The sequence below is a fragment of the Mus pahari genome, chromosome 19 (genome assembly GCF_900095145.1).
Source record: "Mus pahari chromosome 19, PAHARI_EIJ_v1.1, whole genome shotgun sequence".
In the NCBI taxonomy this organism is placed as follows: domain Eukaryota; kingdom Metazoa; phylum Chordata; class Mammalia; order Rodentia; family Muridae; genus Mus; species Mus pahari.
This window is the reverse complement of record NC_034608.1, coordinates 43,883,665-43,901,990: the sequence shown is the minus strand read 5'-3', so window position 1 is coordinate 43,901,990 and position 18,326 is coordinate 43,883,665. Positions and strand designations below refer to the sequence as shown.

Genomic DNA, 18,326 nt, shown 5'->3' with positions numbered 1-18,326 from the left:
GATGGTTGTGAGCCACCATGTGGTTGCTGGGATTTGAACTCTGCACCTTTGGAAGAGCAGTCGGGTGCTCTTACCCACTGAGCCATCTCACCAGCCCAGTTTTGGACATTCTTAATGACAAATTTTTCTGCAATTTAGGTTATGATTTCTTTCTTAATCTAACAAAACTTAGATTCACTTTAGGTTTTCTGATTTAATGTGTGTTAAGTCCTGGTATTGTCTACTATTTTAACATTGTCTGAAACAGCTGTACGGCTGTGGGTATGTTTCTGACTAATTTCCCATCATTTTAGACACTCTTCTGATAAAGTATCTAAACTAGAAGGTCAAGTCGAATCTTATAAGAAGAAGCTGGAAGACCTTGGAGATTTGAGGCGGCAGGTTAAGCTCTTGGAAGAAAAGAATACGATGTACATGCAGAACACTGTCAGTCTGGAGGAAGAATTAAGAAAAGCTAATGCCGCCCGGGGTCAGCTTGAAACATACAAGAGACAAGTAAGAGAACAGAAGCAGAATTCTTGGTGCTGCCTGGCAAGGGCTGTATCACAATACATAACTTTTTAAATTATCAATCATGTCTAGGCCTATCAGTCAAATCAAGTGAATACCAAGTTTTGTTTTTTGTGATTTAACCTTAGTCACTGTAAAGAGACACCATGACCAAGGCAACTCTTAGAAAAGAGAACATTTCATTGGGGGATTCTTGCAGTTTCAGAGGCTGAGTCCATGGAGCATGGAGACACACACAGGCAGACATGAGACATGGTGGTTCTGGTGACGTAGCTGAAAGCTCTACAACCTGACCTGCAGGCAGCAGGAAGAGAGAGTGGCACTGGGCCTGGCTTGAGCTTCTAGAGCCTCAAAGCCCACCAGTGACACACTTCCCCCTACAAATTCACACCTCCTAATCCTTGTGGTTTCTTCAGAAGTTCTCCTTGATGACTAAGCATTCAAATGTATGTGCTGTGGAGGACATTGTTATCCCACTACCACATGATGCTTAGCTGTTTTTATATTTATTTCAGATTTATTACACTGGTGTTTCCTCCTATCTTTTTTTCCAACTCCTTCTTGCAAGGAATGAAAGCCCCTATAGATTCTCTGATAATTGTTACCATTTTCTAGATGACTCTAGGAGCCTGTCTTACCTAGACGGGCTTTTTTTCCTAGTTCTCTCCCTTTTGTTAGAGTGATAGATTATATAAACTTATTCAAGTATGGTGGGGATAGGATTTTCATAAAGCTGTAGAAGAGATTGATGTATTTTTCTGAAATCTGATTTGTTTACATTGGAGGGGGCATGCTGGGTATAGAACGTATTAGGCCTTTGTCCACACTAATAAGCATATATTCTATTATTGTTAAGCTACATTCCACCACCTTGATCACAATTTCTAATGTTTCAAGTTATAAAAATTATAAAAATTGAGATTTTTATGTCATTTTTATATTTTATATCAGGTTGTAGAGCTGCAAAATAGATTATCTGACGAATCAAAGAAAGCAGATAAGTTAGATTTTGAATATAAGCGACTAAAAGAAAAAGTTGATGGTCTTCAGAAAGAAAAAGATGTAAGTATGTAATAGGCATTCTTTTTTTCAAGAGTGCAAAAATTAAGACTGGAATATAATTCATTTCTGACTACATTAATTCCTTTTTCAAATTGACTTTTCTACTTTAAAGTCACATTTCTCTCTTTTTCCCAGAAGTAAAGATTCAAGGTACAGTTTTTAGTTCAGTTCTCATTTCTCTAATATACACATATTTTTTTATCATTGCCCCCTTACATCTTTTTCCTCTGCCTTTCATGTGTGTAGCTCTTCTATTTCCCATGTAATTAGTGTGGAGGATACTATTCCGCCACTACTTAGCGTATTTTGCTTTTCACAATCTGAGTATTTAGTCTTCATCCTGAATCTTTGTTTAATGAAAAGAATGTTAAGAAAATAGTAAAGGACACACTAGCTAGCTTTGTGTTTCATGCTTAAGCATGAGTAATATGTTGCCTTGCAGTAAGATATTTGGTATTGTCGAAATAGAAAATAAAAAGACAATCATTTCCATGTTTCTACTTCCATAATCTCTCCATAAAAGATGGAAACTAAAAGTAACCCGTGTTCACTACTGTTTCTCTTCTTCCTGGATCAGACCTGCTCAGAGAACTGGTAGAGCTCACCTGTGTTTTTCTATTCCTTTAGAGGTTAAGAACAGAACGAGATTCTCTGAAGGAAACCATTGAAGAGCTGCGTTGTGTGCAGGCTCAGGAGGGGCAGCTCACCACTCAAGGTAAAAGTCTTTATAACCCAAGGAGACAAGTTCTGTCTTCAGTGATGTGTTGGGTTCATGTTGAGAACAGATGAAAGTGAAAATTTGACAAAACAAAATAAATTAAGTTTTTGAACTGTTCACCAAGATCTTAATAGGCTGTGCTTGGGGGACTGAGTCCACTTAGCTTCTTTAAACCAATTTTGTAATCTCTTGAGTTTTACAAGTCAGAATCAGCTGTGGACCTGGTTACTTTTATTCTCAAAACTCTCTCACGGCTTCTTTTAAAGTATATCAACCTTGCCAAGTCAGTGATTTCTGCAAAATGTAGGATGGATTTTGAACCATGAAGACACTTAGACCTGGAGTTGGCGAGGCTTGGCTACAAGCACTGAATGCCCCTCAGAGGGCCTGGTTTAGGTCCCAGCACATAACTGAACCCCAGTCCCAGGGGATCCACAGTCGTCTTCTGGCTTCTGCAGCACTGCAGACACATGGTGCACTTATCATATGTGAAAGCAAAACACTCATACACACAAATTAAAAATAAGTCTTTAGGAAAAAGATTGACAAATTCTTAAAATGTTTAAGGAAAAAAATATACACATATGGCTTCTTTGTTACAGGAAGAGAGGCGCGCTTAGCTCACAGTGTGCCCTCTGCCACCCTTATTCAGCACAGTAAGAGGCTAGTAACCCAGCCCATGTTAGTTACCAGAAACAGCTTTCTGACTAGCCTTGGTCTCTCTCCTCACTTCCATTAAGAACTTCTTTTATCGCTTTCATCCACTCTCACTCCTAGTCCCCACTCCATGACGTCACTTCCTAGTGTACCTCGTGTGACGGTCAGCTCCTGTGACATTGCTGCCAGACCGTTCTCTTTGCTTCTGCTCTTGACCTGGTGTCCAGCCCTGCTTCAGACAGCCCATGTTCTCCCGAGCTACATTAGGGTGACTAATACTCAAGGGGAGAGAAACATGCACCCTCATGAAATGCACACACTTGTACGTATGTGTTTGTGTGTGTGTATATATATAATAGAAAATGCTGGTTATCTTCATTTCCTAATGTAATCACTTCCTTTTTGTATTCCTGAAGTTCTTTCTTTTTTCCCCATCAGCTCTACATTTTCAGAGTTTTCATAATCTAACCTGAACCTTACCCCATTGCTCAGTCTCTGATAATTCTGTTTATTCTTTTACTATATAAAACTCTGCGTGGTTCAATGTTCTTTGTGTAGTTTTTCCTCTAGAAATGATTAAGGAAAAGTTCCTAACAGTAAAATTGAAGAACAACCTGAATGTTTAGCAATATTACTGACATTTTCGTTCATCACTAAATTGTAAGTTACTAAAGAGTAAGGAACGTTTTATGTTTACCTGGCATGAAGGAAAGTGAATGTGCTGGGTGTGGTGGCACACACCGTTAATGCCAGCACACAGGGGGCAGAGGCTGGTGGATCTCTGAGATCAAAACCAGTCTACATGGTGAGCTCCAGGCTAGCCAGAGCATCACAGTGAGACCTTGTCTCAAAAAATAAAAATAAAAAAGATGGGAGTGTTCTAATGAGTTTCATTATAGCAGTATATACAAGTAGTTTGTATTTGATCATTTCCACCCGTTGCCTCCTAAGGCCCCTTGTACTCGTGCCAACCACTAGCAAACTAGCATTTGATGTCATTTATTTTCTTAACAATAACCAGTCTGACATCAATGAATAGATAGAATCTCAGAGTAATTTTAATTTACATTTTTGATGCCTAATGATGTTAAACACTTCTTTAAATATTTACTGGTCATTTTAGTTGGTTGGTTTGGTTTGTTTGTTTTTTTCTTTGTTTTGGTTTTGGTTTTGAGAATTCTCTGTTTAATTCTCTAGTCAGTTCTTTAAATTAGGTTGTCTTTTCTTGACTGTTAGTCTTTTAAATTCTTTCTGCTTTTACTTTTTAATTCTTTGTGAGTTTCCCATGCACCCCACTCATCTCCTTGTTCCTCATGTCCACCCTTTGCCCTTGCAGCCTTTCCCAAAATAATACACAAACAAACAACAAACAATAAAGCATAGAAGACATCTCACCATGGAAGCTGTAGTAGTATGTCACAGCGTGTCCCACAGTATATCCCTCTGGCCACACGTCTTCACATCTTCACTTGCAAATGTTCATTGCAGTGAGCCATTGGTCTGGTTCTAGATCTCTGGCCTCTGTGACATTCCAGCAATATTCCATCCTTATCAGGTCTCCTGTTGTTGCCCTGTGTCATGGAGCTCCTGCATCTTTGGAACAGCAAGACTGACCCTTTCACACATCTTAACCATTAGGTCAGTTCAGAGCCTGGCCTGGGTGGTAGCTGAGCTGGTCAGCTCTGCTGTGCTGTCCAGATGAGGATCAGGGCCTGCTCTCCCAAGTTTTGCACCTGGTGAGGCCAGGACCAGCTCTCCTTAGCTCACACCCTGTGGGCAGCTTTCTCAACTGCCAGAAGTGGTGAGGGGCAGGAGGAGTAGCACCTCCTCTGCACCCATGCCACTCCACAGCCACGAGTGGCGAGGTCAACTCTCCCACACTCACCGCTGTCCTTAGGGCCAGCTCCATGTGCTGCACAAGGCCCACTTTCCCGTGCTGCCAATGGTGAGCAATGGAGCCAGTTCTCCAGAGCCCTGCATTCAGTGAGGGCCAGGGCCAGTTATTCACAGCCCCTGGATATCCAAGTGGTCCCCACTGGCTGCTCCAGCTAGAGACATCCCCAAGTTCTCTAGTTGGTAATATGATCCAGACACTGACCCCTGCTGCTGCTCCCTGGCTGGGACTTCTCCATGACCCAGGGTAGCAGGACTGGGCACTCACAACAGTCTACTCCTCTTTACCCTGAGTCTCCAGTTCCACCTCTCTATAATGCTCAAGCTGCTCTGTTTCTCTCTCCCCCATCTGACTACCACATATTCGCACCTTGTGGCAGCTCCTGCTGTAGGCTAGCCATGGGACTGGCAGGCCCCTGGGTGTTATCCTCCATGGGTTGCTGCATGGAGTGTCAGCAGGTGGGTGACACACATGCAGGTCTCTGTCTTCCTCCTTTTGTGCCACACTGCCTAGATTTCACTTGATTCAATTTAATTTGATTTTTATGAGTCCTAGGCACATGACAGCTTTGGCCACTAGTTCAGCAAGGATGAACAAAAGACAGGACAGCAAACCTGCTCTGCCCATGTCTGATATGAGAACACCACCACTACCAAGGTCTCTGCCCTTTGCCAGGGGCATTCTTTATATATTCTAAGTGCTGCTCTTTACCATATATATATATATATCTGGCAAAGAGTTTCTCCTGTTCTGTTGACATCTTGACTCAGTAACTGTTTTCTGTTATAGAAAAGCTGTGGCCCTATTTTTCAACCATAGGCCTTATAACCTGAGCAACTGCAGAAATTTTTTTACTTAAGCTTGTGTTCTCTAGAGTCTATATTCTAGTTCATTATTCAATATATTCTTCAATTTTCCAGAGTTTGCATTATAGAAGTTTTTCACTTCCTAGGCTATGTTTATTCCAAGGTACTTTTTGTTTGCTTCTTTGCTTGTTTTAAGGGTAATGTGAATGGAATTGTTTCTCTGATTTTTCCCCTCAGTGTATGTATTATTGGTATATAGGAAGGCTACACATTTTTGTGTATTAATTCTGTTATCTTTCCATGATGCTGAAAGTCTGTGAGTTTTCTGGTGGAGACTTTTAGGTCTGTTGTTGATAATGATGATGGTGATAGTGATGGTGGTGGTGGTGATGGTGATGGTGGTGATGGTGGTGTTCTTTGGGTTTTGGGGAGCAGTGAATTTGTTTTGTTTTTCTGTGTAACAGTTCTGGCTGTGCTACAACTCGATTTGTAGGCCAGGCTGGCCTGGAACTCACAGAGATCCACCAACCTCTGCCTCCCGAGTACTGGGATTAAAGGCGTGTGCTGAGGTCTGTTTTTATGTAGAGTACTATCTTCTACTAATATGGATCTTAGACTTGCTCCTTTTCTATGTGTATCCCTTTATTTATCTCCTTTGAGTCTGGCTGTACTAGCTAAGACTTGCAGTATGGTTCCGAATAGGAGTTGGAAAGGTGCACCCTGCCTGCTCCAACTTTACTGGAGAACTCCTTCAGGGACAGACAGATTGCTCAGTGTCAACCACATTAACAAACGAAGGGGAAGTAGCACCATTTCAGTTTGTACAGCAAAGGCATTTGACAAAGTCTAACATGTACTCATAATTTTAAAAACTCAGTATGCCAGAAGTAGAAGAAAACTTCCTCCACATGATAAAGAAACATTTAGAAAACCTCAGTGGTGAAAGAATGAAAGTTTGTCCTCTAAGACTAGGAAGAAAATGAAGGTACCTGCCATCACTACTTTTCTTCAGGGCAACATTAGCATTTCTAGCCAGACCACTTAGGAAAAAAGGGAGCAGGCTGCAAGGAGAAAATAGATTGTATATTGTGCATTTGAATGCAGAAGAATGAAACTGACCCAAAGGACCTAAATATAAAACCTCACTGTGTAGGCAAACATTCTGATCACATTTAGTTTGACAGTGATCCCCTGCAATTGGTGCCAAAAGCATGGGCAACAAAATAAAAGATGATTGAATGGGGCTTTATTAATATTGAAACTTTTAATGCACCAAAAACCACCTTCAACTGAGTAGAGGTAATCTACAAAATGGAAGAAAGTATTTTCAAATATTTGATTTAATATCCAAGGGCTGAGAAGGTGGCTCAGTGGTTAAAGTGCTTGCTATGGAAGTATGAGTACCTGAGTGTGAGCTTGATACTCAGTGAGAAATCCTATCTCAAAATATAAAGTGGTGAGCTGGAGAGCTGGCTCGGTGGTGAAGAGCACTGCCTGCTCTTCCAGAGGACCTGGGTTTGATTCCCTTCAAGCACAGGGTAGTTCCCAACCATCTGTAACTCAAGTTCCAGAGAATCCAAGGCAAACAAAAAATATGCCAGGCAGTGGTGGCACATGACTTAATCCAAGCATGAGAGAGGCACAGGAGGCAGATCTCTGAGTTAGAGGCCAGCTTGGCCTGCAGAGCAAGTTCTAGGACAGCCAGTGTCAGACTAAGAAACCTTGTCTTGAAAAACCAAGCAAACAAAAAAGCAACTAGAAGAGCAATGCCTTTTTCTGGCCACTTCAGGTGCCTAGAACACATGTACATATATAAAAACATATATACAAAAACATATAGAAAGTGCAGGTGATTGAGGAAGACAATTGAGGTCAGTTTCTGTCTTCTGAATATGATCACAGACATATACATGAACACGGGATATATACACAGAGACTACACAGAATATCTGAAGAATTTGAAAATTGAATAATTATAAAAAATAAAACCCATTTTACATATGAGCAATGGAGTTAAATAGAAGGAACTATATATCTCCAAAGAAGATTAACAGATGGCCAAAACCCACATGAAATAGTGATATCGTTGGTCACTAGAAATAGACAGATCAATTCATTACACAAACTAGTGAGGCCAGTGCTCCTCCCACTACCACCATGACTGCAAACAAAGGAAAATAAACATTGATCGGAATTGGTTGGGAGAAGTTGAAACCATTATGCATTACTGGCAGGATGAGGCAATGTTATAGAAATAAGTTTGATAGTCTTTCTAAGTACATTAATAAAAGAACTGAAAGTGGATACAATCAAATAATTGTGCAAATATATATATATATATATATATATATATATGCACATAGCAGCATTATTCACAGTTACTACTAAGTAGAAATAATGCACATCCATCAACAGATTAAATACAATAAATACATAAATGGAATATTATCAGTAAAAAGTTCTGCAGAAGTACTGTAATGTGGGCAAATCATCAAAGTAACTATGCTAACTAAGTAAAAAAAGACTAATACACGATTCATCTCTGCACAGGCAACTCATTGAAGCAGACAGATGAAAAATAGAAGAGGGTTTACCAGGGAATTACAGGCAGGGAGAGAGTGTGCCTAGTGGTTATAGAATTTCTGTTTTAGTTCTTAAATAGTTGAAAACAGATAATGATAACAGTTAGATAACATTGAAATACACTTAATGGTATACATTTGTACCCTTAAAATTGTTATAACCATAAATAATTTTGTAAGGCTCTATAACTTGGTCTTTACTTGAGAAAATTAGTTGATTTTTGCCTAGTACCCATAGAGCCTGATTCAAATACCAAAACCACAAAACAAATAACTCCCCAATCCCCCCCAAAAGAACCAGAGATTATTTCTTTCTTTCTTTCTTTCTTTTTAGGCGGTGCCTTCTGCAGACGCGCGTCTTAAGCAAAGGAGGTAGTTGTGCTTTGTTGACCTTGTCTGTCTCTCCTTGTGCTCACAGGGTTAATGCCTCTGGGAAGCCAGGAATCTTCAGACAGCCTTGCAGCAGAGATTGTTACACCCGAAATCAGGTAAGGAGAGTGGTAGTGACAGTCACTCAACCCAACACCCTTGCAGAGCCCTTACTCTCCAGTGTACACAGAACTAGCTCCTCTCATTGACATACATTTCAGCCTGAACTCAGCATTAAATTTCCATATTTTAGGCATGTTAGAAGCTTGTTAAACTTGGCTGGAGAACTAATTATTTTCACTTGAGTAAGACAGTCTTTCATACTACAAAAGAAAAATCACATATCCCACTCTTTAATCCTCTGAAGACAGCATGAAAATATCCAAGGCAAAGGCTGTCTTAGCCATCATCCTAATACATAATCAGTTACTGAGATTTATCTATCAACCACTAGGACTGGTGTCATAAAGGTGTGGTGCTGCAGACAAAGTGTCTTCATCTGTAACAACCGCCCTCAGTATTCCTCACTGTATATTTAGACCTACCGTCTTAGAGCTTTCATGTCCTACAGTACATCCTAGCATTATGTGTACAAATGGAAAATGAGAGGAGGGGAACCAAGTGTACAGAAGGTAATGATGAATCCTCACCATTGCTGGGGGATTGCTCCCTCTCTCCATCCTGGAATCTTGACAGGCCGTCAGCCCCTCCCCAGCCCTCATGATCCTTTACTTTTCACCGTCTGGAAACAAGTGAATTAGCTGAATGAATGCATACTTAGTCTTTGCAATTATTTTTATGTAAATGGCTAGATCCTTTACCCCAGAAACAATCAAGGAAGCCTGTTGGTGAAAGATTTTTAAGTTAAAAGGAGCAAAGTTAACTCACAACTGTATGTTTTCTGCATGTGATTAGCTACGACTTACAAGTCTCCATGTCCTGAAGAGCTAATAGGAAAAAGGAAACTACAAAGTGATGAAAACTTTACGGCATATGTCACAGACAGTGAGTTAACAGTTGATATTTTTCACCAGTGTTAGAGTTTTGGAGGAACTAAAATCCTCAAATAAAGTAAAAAGTGGGGAGAGAAAGGTTTTGAAACAAAGTAGCAAAATACATAGAAAGTGCCCATCTTTTAACTGGAATTTTGCTTTTCTGGCAAAAAAGAAATCTTAAGGAAATAGCTACCAATATACACAAAGGTATTTTTACAAAGCAGATAACTATTAAAATATTAAAAGCTTGCCAGGCCATGGTGGCACACACCTTTAATCCTAGCACTTGAGAAGCAGAGGCAAGCAGATCTCTGTGAGTTCAAGGCCAACCTTATCTATAGAGCTAGTTCCAAGACAGCCAGGGCTACACAAAGAAACCCTGTCTTGAAAAAAACAATTATTAAAATCTTGAAATAGGTCATCTAAACAAATAATTGATTTATATATTTTAGTACTGTGTCATTTAAATTTTTGAGTTATAATATTAAAAGTGTAACTAGCAAGTAGCAGTTTCTTTTAAAAAAACAAATATTTGTTTATATGAGTAAATAACATAGAATCTGAAGGTTTAGTTTCAGCAACAGTCATTTTACACTATACAGTCACAGTCATGTGTTCATAGTTTAAATATATAAATAAGAAAGGAAATAGGATTTGGAATTTTTTTCATCATACACAGAAACTGTTTCTTCAGATTATACATTCTAGAAGGAGTTTAGTTCCTAAAGGTGATACCTTTTGCTTTTATTAAGGCACTGAATTTCTTACAGGCACTGAATTTTTCATTTCTATCCTGTGTTTTTATACTCTATATCATAATTGGATCATGATTCATATAGTATCTTAATGAACCAGATAATCAGCTTTTATTTTTCTCATTCAGGGAGAAACTTATTCGTCTTCAGCATGAGAATAAGATGTTAAAACTCAATCAAGAGGGTTCAGACAATGAGAAAATTGCCTTATTGCAGAGCCTTCTAGATGATGCGAATCTACGCAAGAATGAGCTGGAGACGGAGAACAGGTAGAGTGCGCAGGAGTGGCCAGCCCCAGCTTCTTCCTGTGCCTTGGTTTTGGTGGTTTTCAAGAAAGGCTTGGGATTGATTTGTTGAGAATAATGACAACAGTTCTTTTCACTCCCTCCTGCTCCCCTCTCCTTCCTGCTCCCCTCTTTCATTTATTGTTATCGCATGTATACATGAGTATGATTATACATATACGGGCCTTAATATGACCTGGTTGCTTGTATGTATGTTTTCAGGGCTGAACATTTGTCACTGTACAACCAATTGGTGTGCTCCTCCCCAGGGGCCACCTCTCCCGCCCAGCTTGCTTGGTCGCCCGGAGCTCTTTGAGGAAGCTGAGGCCTTGTGTGGGGGCCTTTCCTCGTCCGTCTGCTTTGACAGTCTATTGGTGACATCTTAGTTCAGCTAGTATATTTCTTTTTAAGATTATTTAATCTTTAACCCCTTGAGCTGGGAACTCAGAGATCTGCCTGCTTCTGCTGGGATTCAAGGCCTGTACCACCATCCCTGGCTTTTAAAAAAAAAAAATATGGAGAGGATTAAAAATATCTGATACAGTTGTACTTTTTCACATTAATTGCAGCTCACAGGCTAGTGTTTGGAAGGATCAGCTGGTGTGGAGTTGAATTGACAAAGTCTTTTTCCCTAATGTAAAATGGCCTTAAAAGGAGTTATTTTGAAAATATAGAAAATGTCAGATTAACGAGAAAATTGCTTTTCTGCTTGTAAGTTTTTTGTCTTAGTGTTTCCCAGTTTTTCAAAGTCAGTTACTATACAGTTAGCTTCTTCTGATGGTTTACTTCATACTTCGTCAGGACTTGTCTTCCTTTTCCTTTTGGAAAACTTAACCTCCTCCCCTACCCTCCTCTCCCTTCCCTTCCCCCCTCCCCCTCCTTCCCCCTCCTGTTCTCATAGCCCTGGCTGTACCAGAACTATCTCTATAGAGCAGGCTGGCTTCAAACTCAGACTGCCTGCCTCTGCCTCCAGGGTGCTGGGGTTAAAGGTGCACCACCACATCTGGCTTTCTTAACTGACAGGCCTAACACTGTTTTCCCTTTTCTTTCTTTTTTTTTTTTTTCTTTTTGAGCTGACATGTTATTGGGTTTTTTTAATTAGATATTTTCTTTATTTACATTTCAAATATTATCCCCTTTCCTAGTTTCCCTTCTGAGAATCCCCTATCCTCTTCCCCCCTCCTCCTGCTCTCCAACCCACCCACTCCCACTCCCTGGCCCTGGCATTCCCCTACACTGGAATAGAGACCTAGGGCCTCTCCTCCCATTGATGACCAACTAGGCCATCCTCAGGTACACATACAGCTAGAGCCCATATGTGTATTTACTCCCCGTGTATTTTCTTTGATTGGTGGTTTAGTCCCAGGGAGCTCTGGGGTTACTGGTTAGTTCATATTGTTGCTCCTCCTATGTAGTTGCAGACCCCTTTAGCTCCTTGGGTATTTTCTCTAGCTCCTTCATTGGGGACCCTGTGCTCTGTCCAATGGATGACTGTGAGCATCCACTTCTGTATTTGTCAGGCACTGGCAGAGCCTCTCAGGAGCAGCCATATCAGTCTTCTATTGAGCTGACATGTTTTTATTAAATTGTGCTCTTCATGCCTGGGTCATCAATGTGGCTGTCTCCCAGGATTTTAATTTCAAATTTTTAAAAGATTTACTAATTTCTGTTTTATGCATGTGGGTGTTTTGCCTATATGTATGTCTGCACTGTGTGCATGCATTGCCCACAGAGGCCAGAGAGGGCATCAGATTCCCTGGGACTAGAGTTACAGATGGTTGTGAGTTGCCATGGATTGAACCCAGGTCCTCTGGAAAGCAGCCAGTGCTCTTAACCACTGAGCCATCTCCCCAACACCTAAGCTTTTTTCTTTTCTTACACAAGTACTGCACTTACATCATTTCCCACCATCTTCCCCTTTCCATCTCCAATGCCTGCCATATCCCCCTCTCAAATCCGTGACCTCTTCTATAATAACTGTTATTGCATGTGCATATACAAACCTACTGAGTCCATTTAGTATCGCTCTTATGTGCTACATGTGTGTTTACAAACCTACTGAGTCCATTTAGTATCACTCTTATGTACACACGGTTAGGGCTGCCTGCTTGGGATTGGAAGGGGCACTGCACTGAAGAGAAGCAGTTCCCCCACTCAGCAGCCCTTAATGGCCTGTAGCTCTTCCTTTCAGGGTGAGGCCTTATGAGATTTCCCTATTCACAGTGTCATGTCAACTGATGGCGTTACTGTGAAGGTCTTTGTTTAGGCAACTCTATTGTTGAGATTTCATGGGTAGTCTCATGGGATTTCATGAATAGACAGGTGTAGTTTCTAGGAGATCTGTATCACAGAAGGCATCCTGGTCTTCTGGCACTTAAAGTCTTCCAATCCTCTTTTCAACCTTATTGTCGTGTGAAGGGATTGCCTTGTAGATGTATTAATGGGTTGGGCACCCCATGGCTACTTATTCTTTGTAATTTGATCAGTTGTGAACCACTGTAATAATCTCCAATTACTTTTAAAGTGAAGGTTCTTGGATAAGGTGTGAGAGCTTCACTTACCTGTAGGAACAGAAATGCATTTAGAAGTTAATTAAGGTAGAAAAATGGCAGCAATAGGTTTTCCTCTATAACCTCTCCAGCAACAGGTAGTTGCCTAGGCTTGTCAATAGTTCATATTGACAAGACCTTAGCTCCTATTGCACAGCTCTTAGTTACGCCAAGCTAAAGTGCTAGTGTTGCATCCTAAGGGCTATCTCGCCAGCCTGTCACTGTCACTGTCGTTGCTGTGGTTTCCAGGCTTCACAGCTGACTAGGATCGCTGATCGCCTTCTCTCTCAGGTCGTGTGCATACTGCCTCTGATGCTGAGACGTAGTCTGCAGGGAGCGGCCTTCCAGCTCATTCCAGCTTGACTCCTCAAGTTCCAGGTCTGAAGTATGTGCTGTCTTTAGCAATGGGAGCTTAGAAAGAGTAGAACACAGAGAAAAAGAATTTAGAGAAGACTATGGAAGTATCTTGAGTTGCACTCATTGATCTGATCAGATCTGCTTCTTCCTACTCTAAATTTTATTCCAGTAGGAAAACATCCATAATTCTTTTATATTGTTTCTCCCATACACACTAATTGTTCTTTTCTTTTCAGAAACAGAGCAGGTAGTTTTTATACTGTACCTATATTATACAAATGAGTTTTCTGACATCATCTTTATTATTACATTATTATTATCACATGTTAGTTCCCACATCTGTATGTTACACTATGTTTCGGGACGTATTAAAAAGAAGGGCAAGTTCCCACACTACACCCTGCTACTCTCAGCCCCAGAGCCGGCCAGTTCTTATCCCGCGCAGACTCTGACTCAGAGCTCCAAATTCTCTCCACTGGCAGGTCACTACCATGCCAGCCCAATGCTTCAGATACCCCACAGCCTTTGTGGGCAAACCCATGCTTCGCCACCATATCTTTCTCTCTTGAACCCAGCCACCATGTGAAGGAAAACAACACAAACTTAGTTCAGAAACAACAGTAACTCAGTCTCTGGGCGTAACAACTAAACTCTTAATCTTGTAAGCCTTATTAAATCTAAATCCTCTGGAGGCAAATCCTGACGGACCTGACATTGAAACCAGGAGGCACTTGTAGCTACATCTTGTCCTCACACTATCCCTGTCCAAAAGGACCTAACTCTCTCCTGCTTCCTCTCTTCCCCTATCCAACCCAATGATTGGCCCCTTTATTCATTAGGGATGGATGGTTCACAAGAAGTCACCTGAGTACATGACTCATTCCTTGTTCACAGCCTCTCCCAGCAGAGTGGAATTACCATCAAAATATAAGCAACACTAGGGCTATCCACAACAACACTATAGCAATTTTATATTTAGATATCATGTTTTTTGTTTTGGGGTTTTTGTTTTGTTTTGTTTTTTGTATAAGGACGCTGTAGCTGTCTTCAGACACACCCTGAAGAGGGCACCAGATCTCATTATAGATGGTTGTGAGGCACCATGTGGTTGCTGGGAATTGAACTCAGGACCCCTGGAAGAGCAGCCAGTGCTCTTAACTGTTGAGCCATCTCTCTCTCCTCGGTATGTCATGTTTTTACCGTGCCTGTTCTCAGATTCTCTGCCCCCCATCCCACTCTGTCCAGGGCACACACACTTCCCTTGGGCCTTTCCTAGTTCTTGTTGTTGTTGTTGTTGTTTGTTTGTTTGTTTTGTTTTTCGAGACAGGGTTTCTCTGTATAGCCCTGGCTGTCCTGGAACTCACTTTGTAGACCAGGCTGGCCTCAAACTCAGAAATCCACATGCCTCTGCCTCCCGAGTGCTGGGATTAAAGGCTTGTGCCACCACGCCCAACTTTCCTAGTTCTTAAAAGCAGTCTCTATTCTAGTTCCACTTAATATAATATCTTCCAATCCCATCCTACAAATGACAAAATTTCATTATTATTTTTGGCTGAGTAAAATGTACTTATTCAATGTTTTATTTATCTATTGTTGGCCACCTATGCTGTTAATATTAGCTTTGTGAACAGTGTTGTGATAAACATAATTGTATATTGACTTTGACTTCCATCAAACGAGTCTAAAACTGCAGCCCCAGACCCAGGAAATCTCACACCCTCTTTTGGGCCTCTGTGGGTACTGAACACATGTGGTGCACAGACATACATTCCAATAAAACTCCCATAAACGTAAAATTAATAAATAAATAACTTTAAAAGACATATTTTCCAGCATTTGTTATTTGGAGACTTTCTGTTTTTTTAATGATTTGGTTACTTGATTTTGGTTAAGGTTTTTTTTTTTAATCTCTTTATAAATTGCTGCACGTTAATTCTTGTCATATGAATAGCTGACAGTGTTTCTCCCATTGCATAAGCCTCCTGTCCCTGTTTTCTTTTATTTGATACACTCTAAGTTGTCAGTTCTTTCCTTTTTTTGCCTCCTGAACTCTTGTTCTCTTGTTGAGGACCTTACTGCCCATTCCAGGGATGTTGTCCTGTTGTCCATGTGTTTTCTTATAGTAGCTTTCAAGTTGCAAATCTCACGGTTTTGGACTCGCTTTGAATTGACTTTTGCATCTAGTTTCGTTCATCCACAGGCAGATACCTATTTCTCTGGGACCATTAGTTTTAAAAGTTGTCTTTGTAGCCAAGAATCCTGAGCTTGTGTCCAGAGTTGCTTGACTGAACATGCATTTCTGGAATGTCTTTTACATGGCTGGGTATGTCTGGCTATACCCCAACTCAGTACTGTTTTTTTGTTTCTAGAACTCTCCAGTTGTTATAATCACATGAGCAATGCCACCAGCATTGGTCCTTTTATTTCTATGGATAATACCAGTGGAATTTTGACAGGAATTGCATTGAATCCACACTTGTTTTGGATACTTTGGAAAGCGTAGCAATATTAATTCCATCAAATGGAAGCTCTTCCCATCTTCTGTGAATCTTCAGTTTCTGTCCTTAGTAATTTTGACTCTGCAGGTTATTTTATATTCTTGGTTAGCTTTATTCCTAGAAATGTTTGGGGTTTGGTTTGTGGAGCAGGTCAGAGAATGTGGCAGATGTTGGAATTTCTGTTCTGGGTTCTTCCCTTTTTTTTATTTATTTAATTATTTGTTTACATTCCAGCCATTGCTCCTCCCTCTGGTTCCCCCCTCCCTCAGTTCTTTATCCCATTCCTCCCCCCCACCCCTTGTCTTCGAAGAATGCTCCCCCTACTCCCTCCAGACATCACCCTTCCCTGGGGCCTCAAGTCTCTTCAGGATTAGGCACATCTTCTCCAGACCAGGTAGACCTCTGCTATATATGTGTCAGAGCCTCGGACCAGTATGCTGCCTGGTTGGTGGCTCGGTCTCTGCGATCTTCTGGGGTCTGGGTTAGTTGAGACTGCTGGTCTTCCTATGGGGTTGCCCTCTCCTTCAGCTTCTTCAATTCTTCCTCTAATTCAACCATAGGGGTCCCCGACTTGAGTCCAATTGTTGGGTGTAAGGTTCTGAGTCTCTCTCGGTCAGCTGGTAGTAGCGCCTCTGAGAGTGCAGCCATGCCAGGCTCCTGTCTGTAAGCACACCATAGAATCAGTAATAGTGTCAGGCCTTGGTGCTTCCCATGAGATGGATCCCAAGTTGGGCCAGTCACTGGACAGACTTTTCTTCAGTGTGTTCTCCATTTTTCAGTGTGTTCTTCAGTTCTTTTAGATGGGAAAAATTCTGGGTCAGAAATTTTGTCTGGATTGGTAACCCTGTCCTTCCACTTGGGGCATTATCTATCTAATGGAGGTGGACTCTGAATCCCCTCTCCCCACTATTGGGCTTTTTGGTGCGGTCATCCCCATTGAGTCCTGAGAGTCTCTCACCTCCCAGGTCTCTGGGACTTTCTAGAGGGTCCCCTCATTTCCCACCCCCAGAAGCTGCATATTTCCATTCATTCTGCCCCCCATACCTAATCCTGTTCCCCCTTTTCCTTCCCTCTCCCCTCTCCCACCCAGATCCTTCCCTCCCTCTGCCTCCCACGATACTTTGGTTTCCCCCTCTAAGTGGGATTGAGCATCCTCACTTGGGCCTTCCAGCTTGTTAAACCTTTATGGTCTATGGGTTGTATCCTGAGTATTCTGGAGACTTCAACAACTCAGGGAGTCTTTCTAAGAAAGGTCATTATTGGTGTAGAAATTAGCTCCTGTTGTCAGGGTTTGGTAGTTTATTCTTCAATCCCAGCCCTCAGGAGGCAGAGGCAGGTGGATCCCTCAAAGTTTAAGCCAGCCTGGTCTACATGGTGAGTCCCAGGCCAGCCAGGACTACATAGTGAGACCCTGTCTTAAAAAGAAAAGCTACTATTTTTGGATATTGATTTTTCTATCTTGTTGTCTAACTGAAATTTTTTGGTCAGTTTTTAAAGTGTTTAGTAGAATCTTTAGGATTTTCTTTGTATGGTATCTTGTCATCAACAGAGATAGTTTATTTTCCTCCTTTCCATAGCAGAGTTATTTGGATCTCTGAGATATTATATAGCAAATAATTAAGTATGTTAATATGCCAGATGATCACTAAAATGTCATAAAATTTCCTTTTATAATCCTTACAATAGTGTTATTAGCTCCGTCTTAAAACTGAAGAAGTTGAAGCTAAAGAATGTTTAGTAGTTTTCAGTTAGCAGATTTAAAAATGAAAGCTCAGATCCTCCAGCTACCAAAGTCCACAGTGGCATTATAGATTTAACACCCAATGAAGGAGAGGAAAGCAAAAGTGAGGCTGTTAGGTTTGGTTTGGTTTGGTTTTTTTGTCGGGCTCATAATGTATATGAGGCTGGCCTCAAGCTTACTCCATACGTAAGGATGACCTCAGCTTCTGACCTTCCTGCCTCCACCCCCAAGTGTTGGGCATCACAGGCATATCCTACTATGCCTAGTTTATACATAGATGGAACCCAGGGCTTCATGTGTGCTAGGCAAGTGCTCTACCAGCCCCAGAATGAAATTATAAATAATGCAAAAAATAATATGGACATAATCTTTACTTATGGTAAGAAACTGCCTGTGTTATTGCAGTTGCATAGTACCACTACAACCAACTGTGCCTGTGCTCTTACAGTTACACAGTGTCACTACAACCAACTGTGCCTGTGCTCTTACAGTTACACAGTGTCACTGCAACCAACTGTACCTGTGCTATTACAGTTACACAGTGTCACT

At 41.1% G+C, this 18,326-nt stretch overlaps 1 protein-coding gene across 2 annotated transcripts in view; it reads left to right on the top strand.

Annotated features, from left to right (window-relative positions):
- Hook3 (hook microtubule tethering protein 3) overlaps positions 1–18,326 on the top strand; it is a 90,222-nt gene that overhangs the window by 50,444 nt on the left and 21,452 nt on the right. For both annotated transcript variants that reach the window (XM_021218751.2, XM_021218750.2), the window contains exons 11-15: positions 294–495; positions 1,462–1,572; positions 2,200–2,287; positions 8,648–8,717; positions 10,477–10,617. In XM_021218751.2, coding sequence (XP_021074410.1) covers positions 294–495; positions 1,462–1,572; positions 2,200–2,287; positions 8,648–8,717; positions 10,477–10,617 — 612 coding nt within the window. The remainder of the gene's footprint in view (positions 1–293; positions 496–1,461; positions 1,573–2,199; positions 2,288–8,647; positions 8,718–10,476; positions 10,618–18,326) is intronic.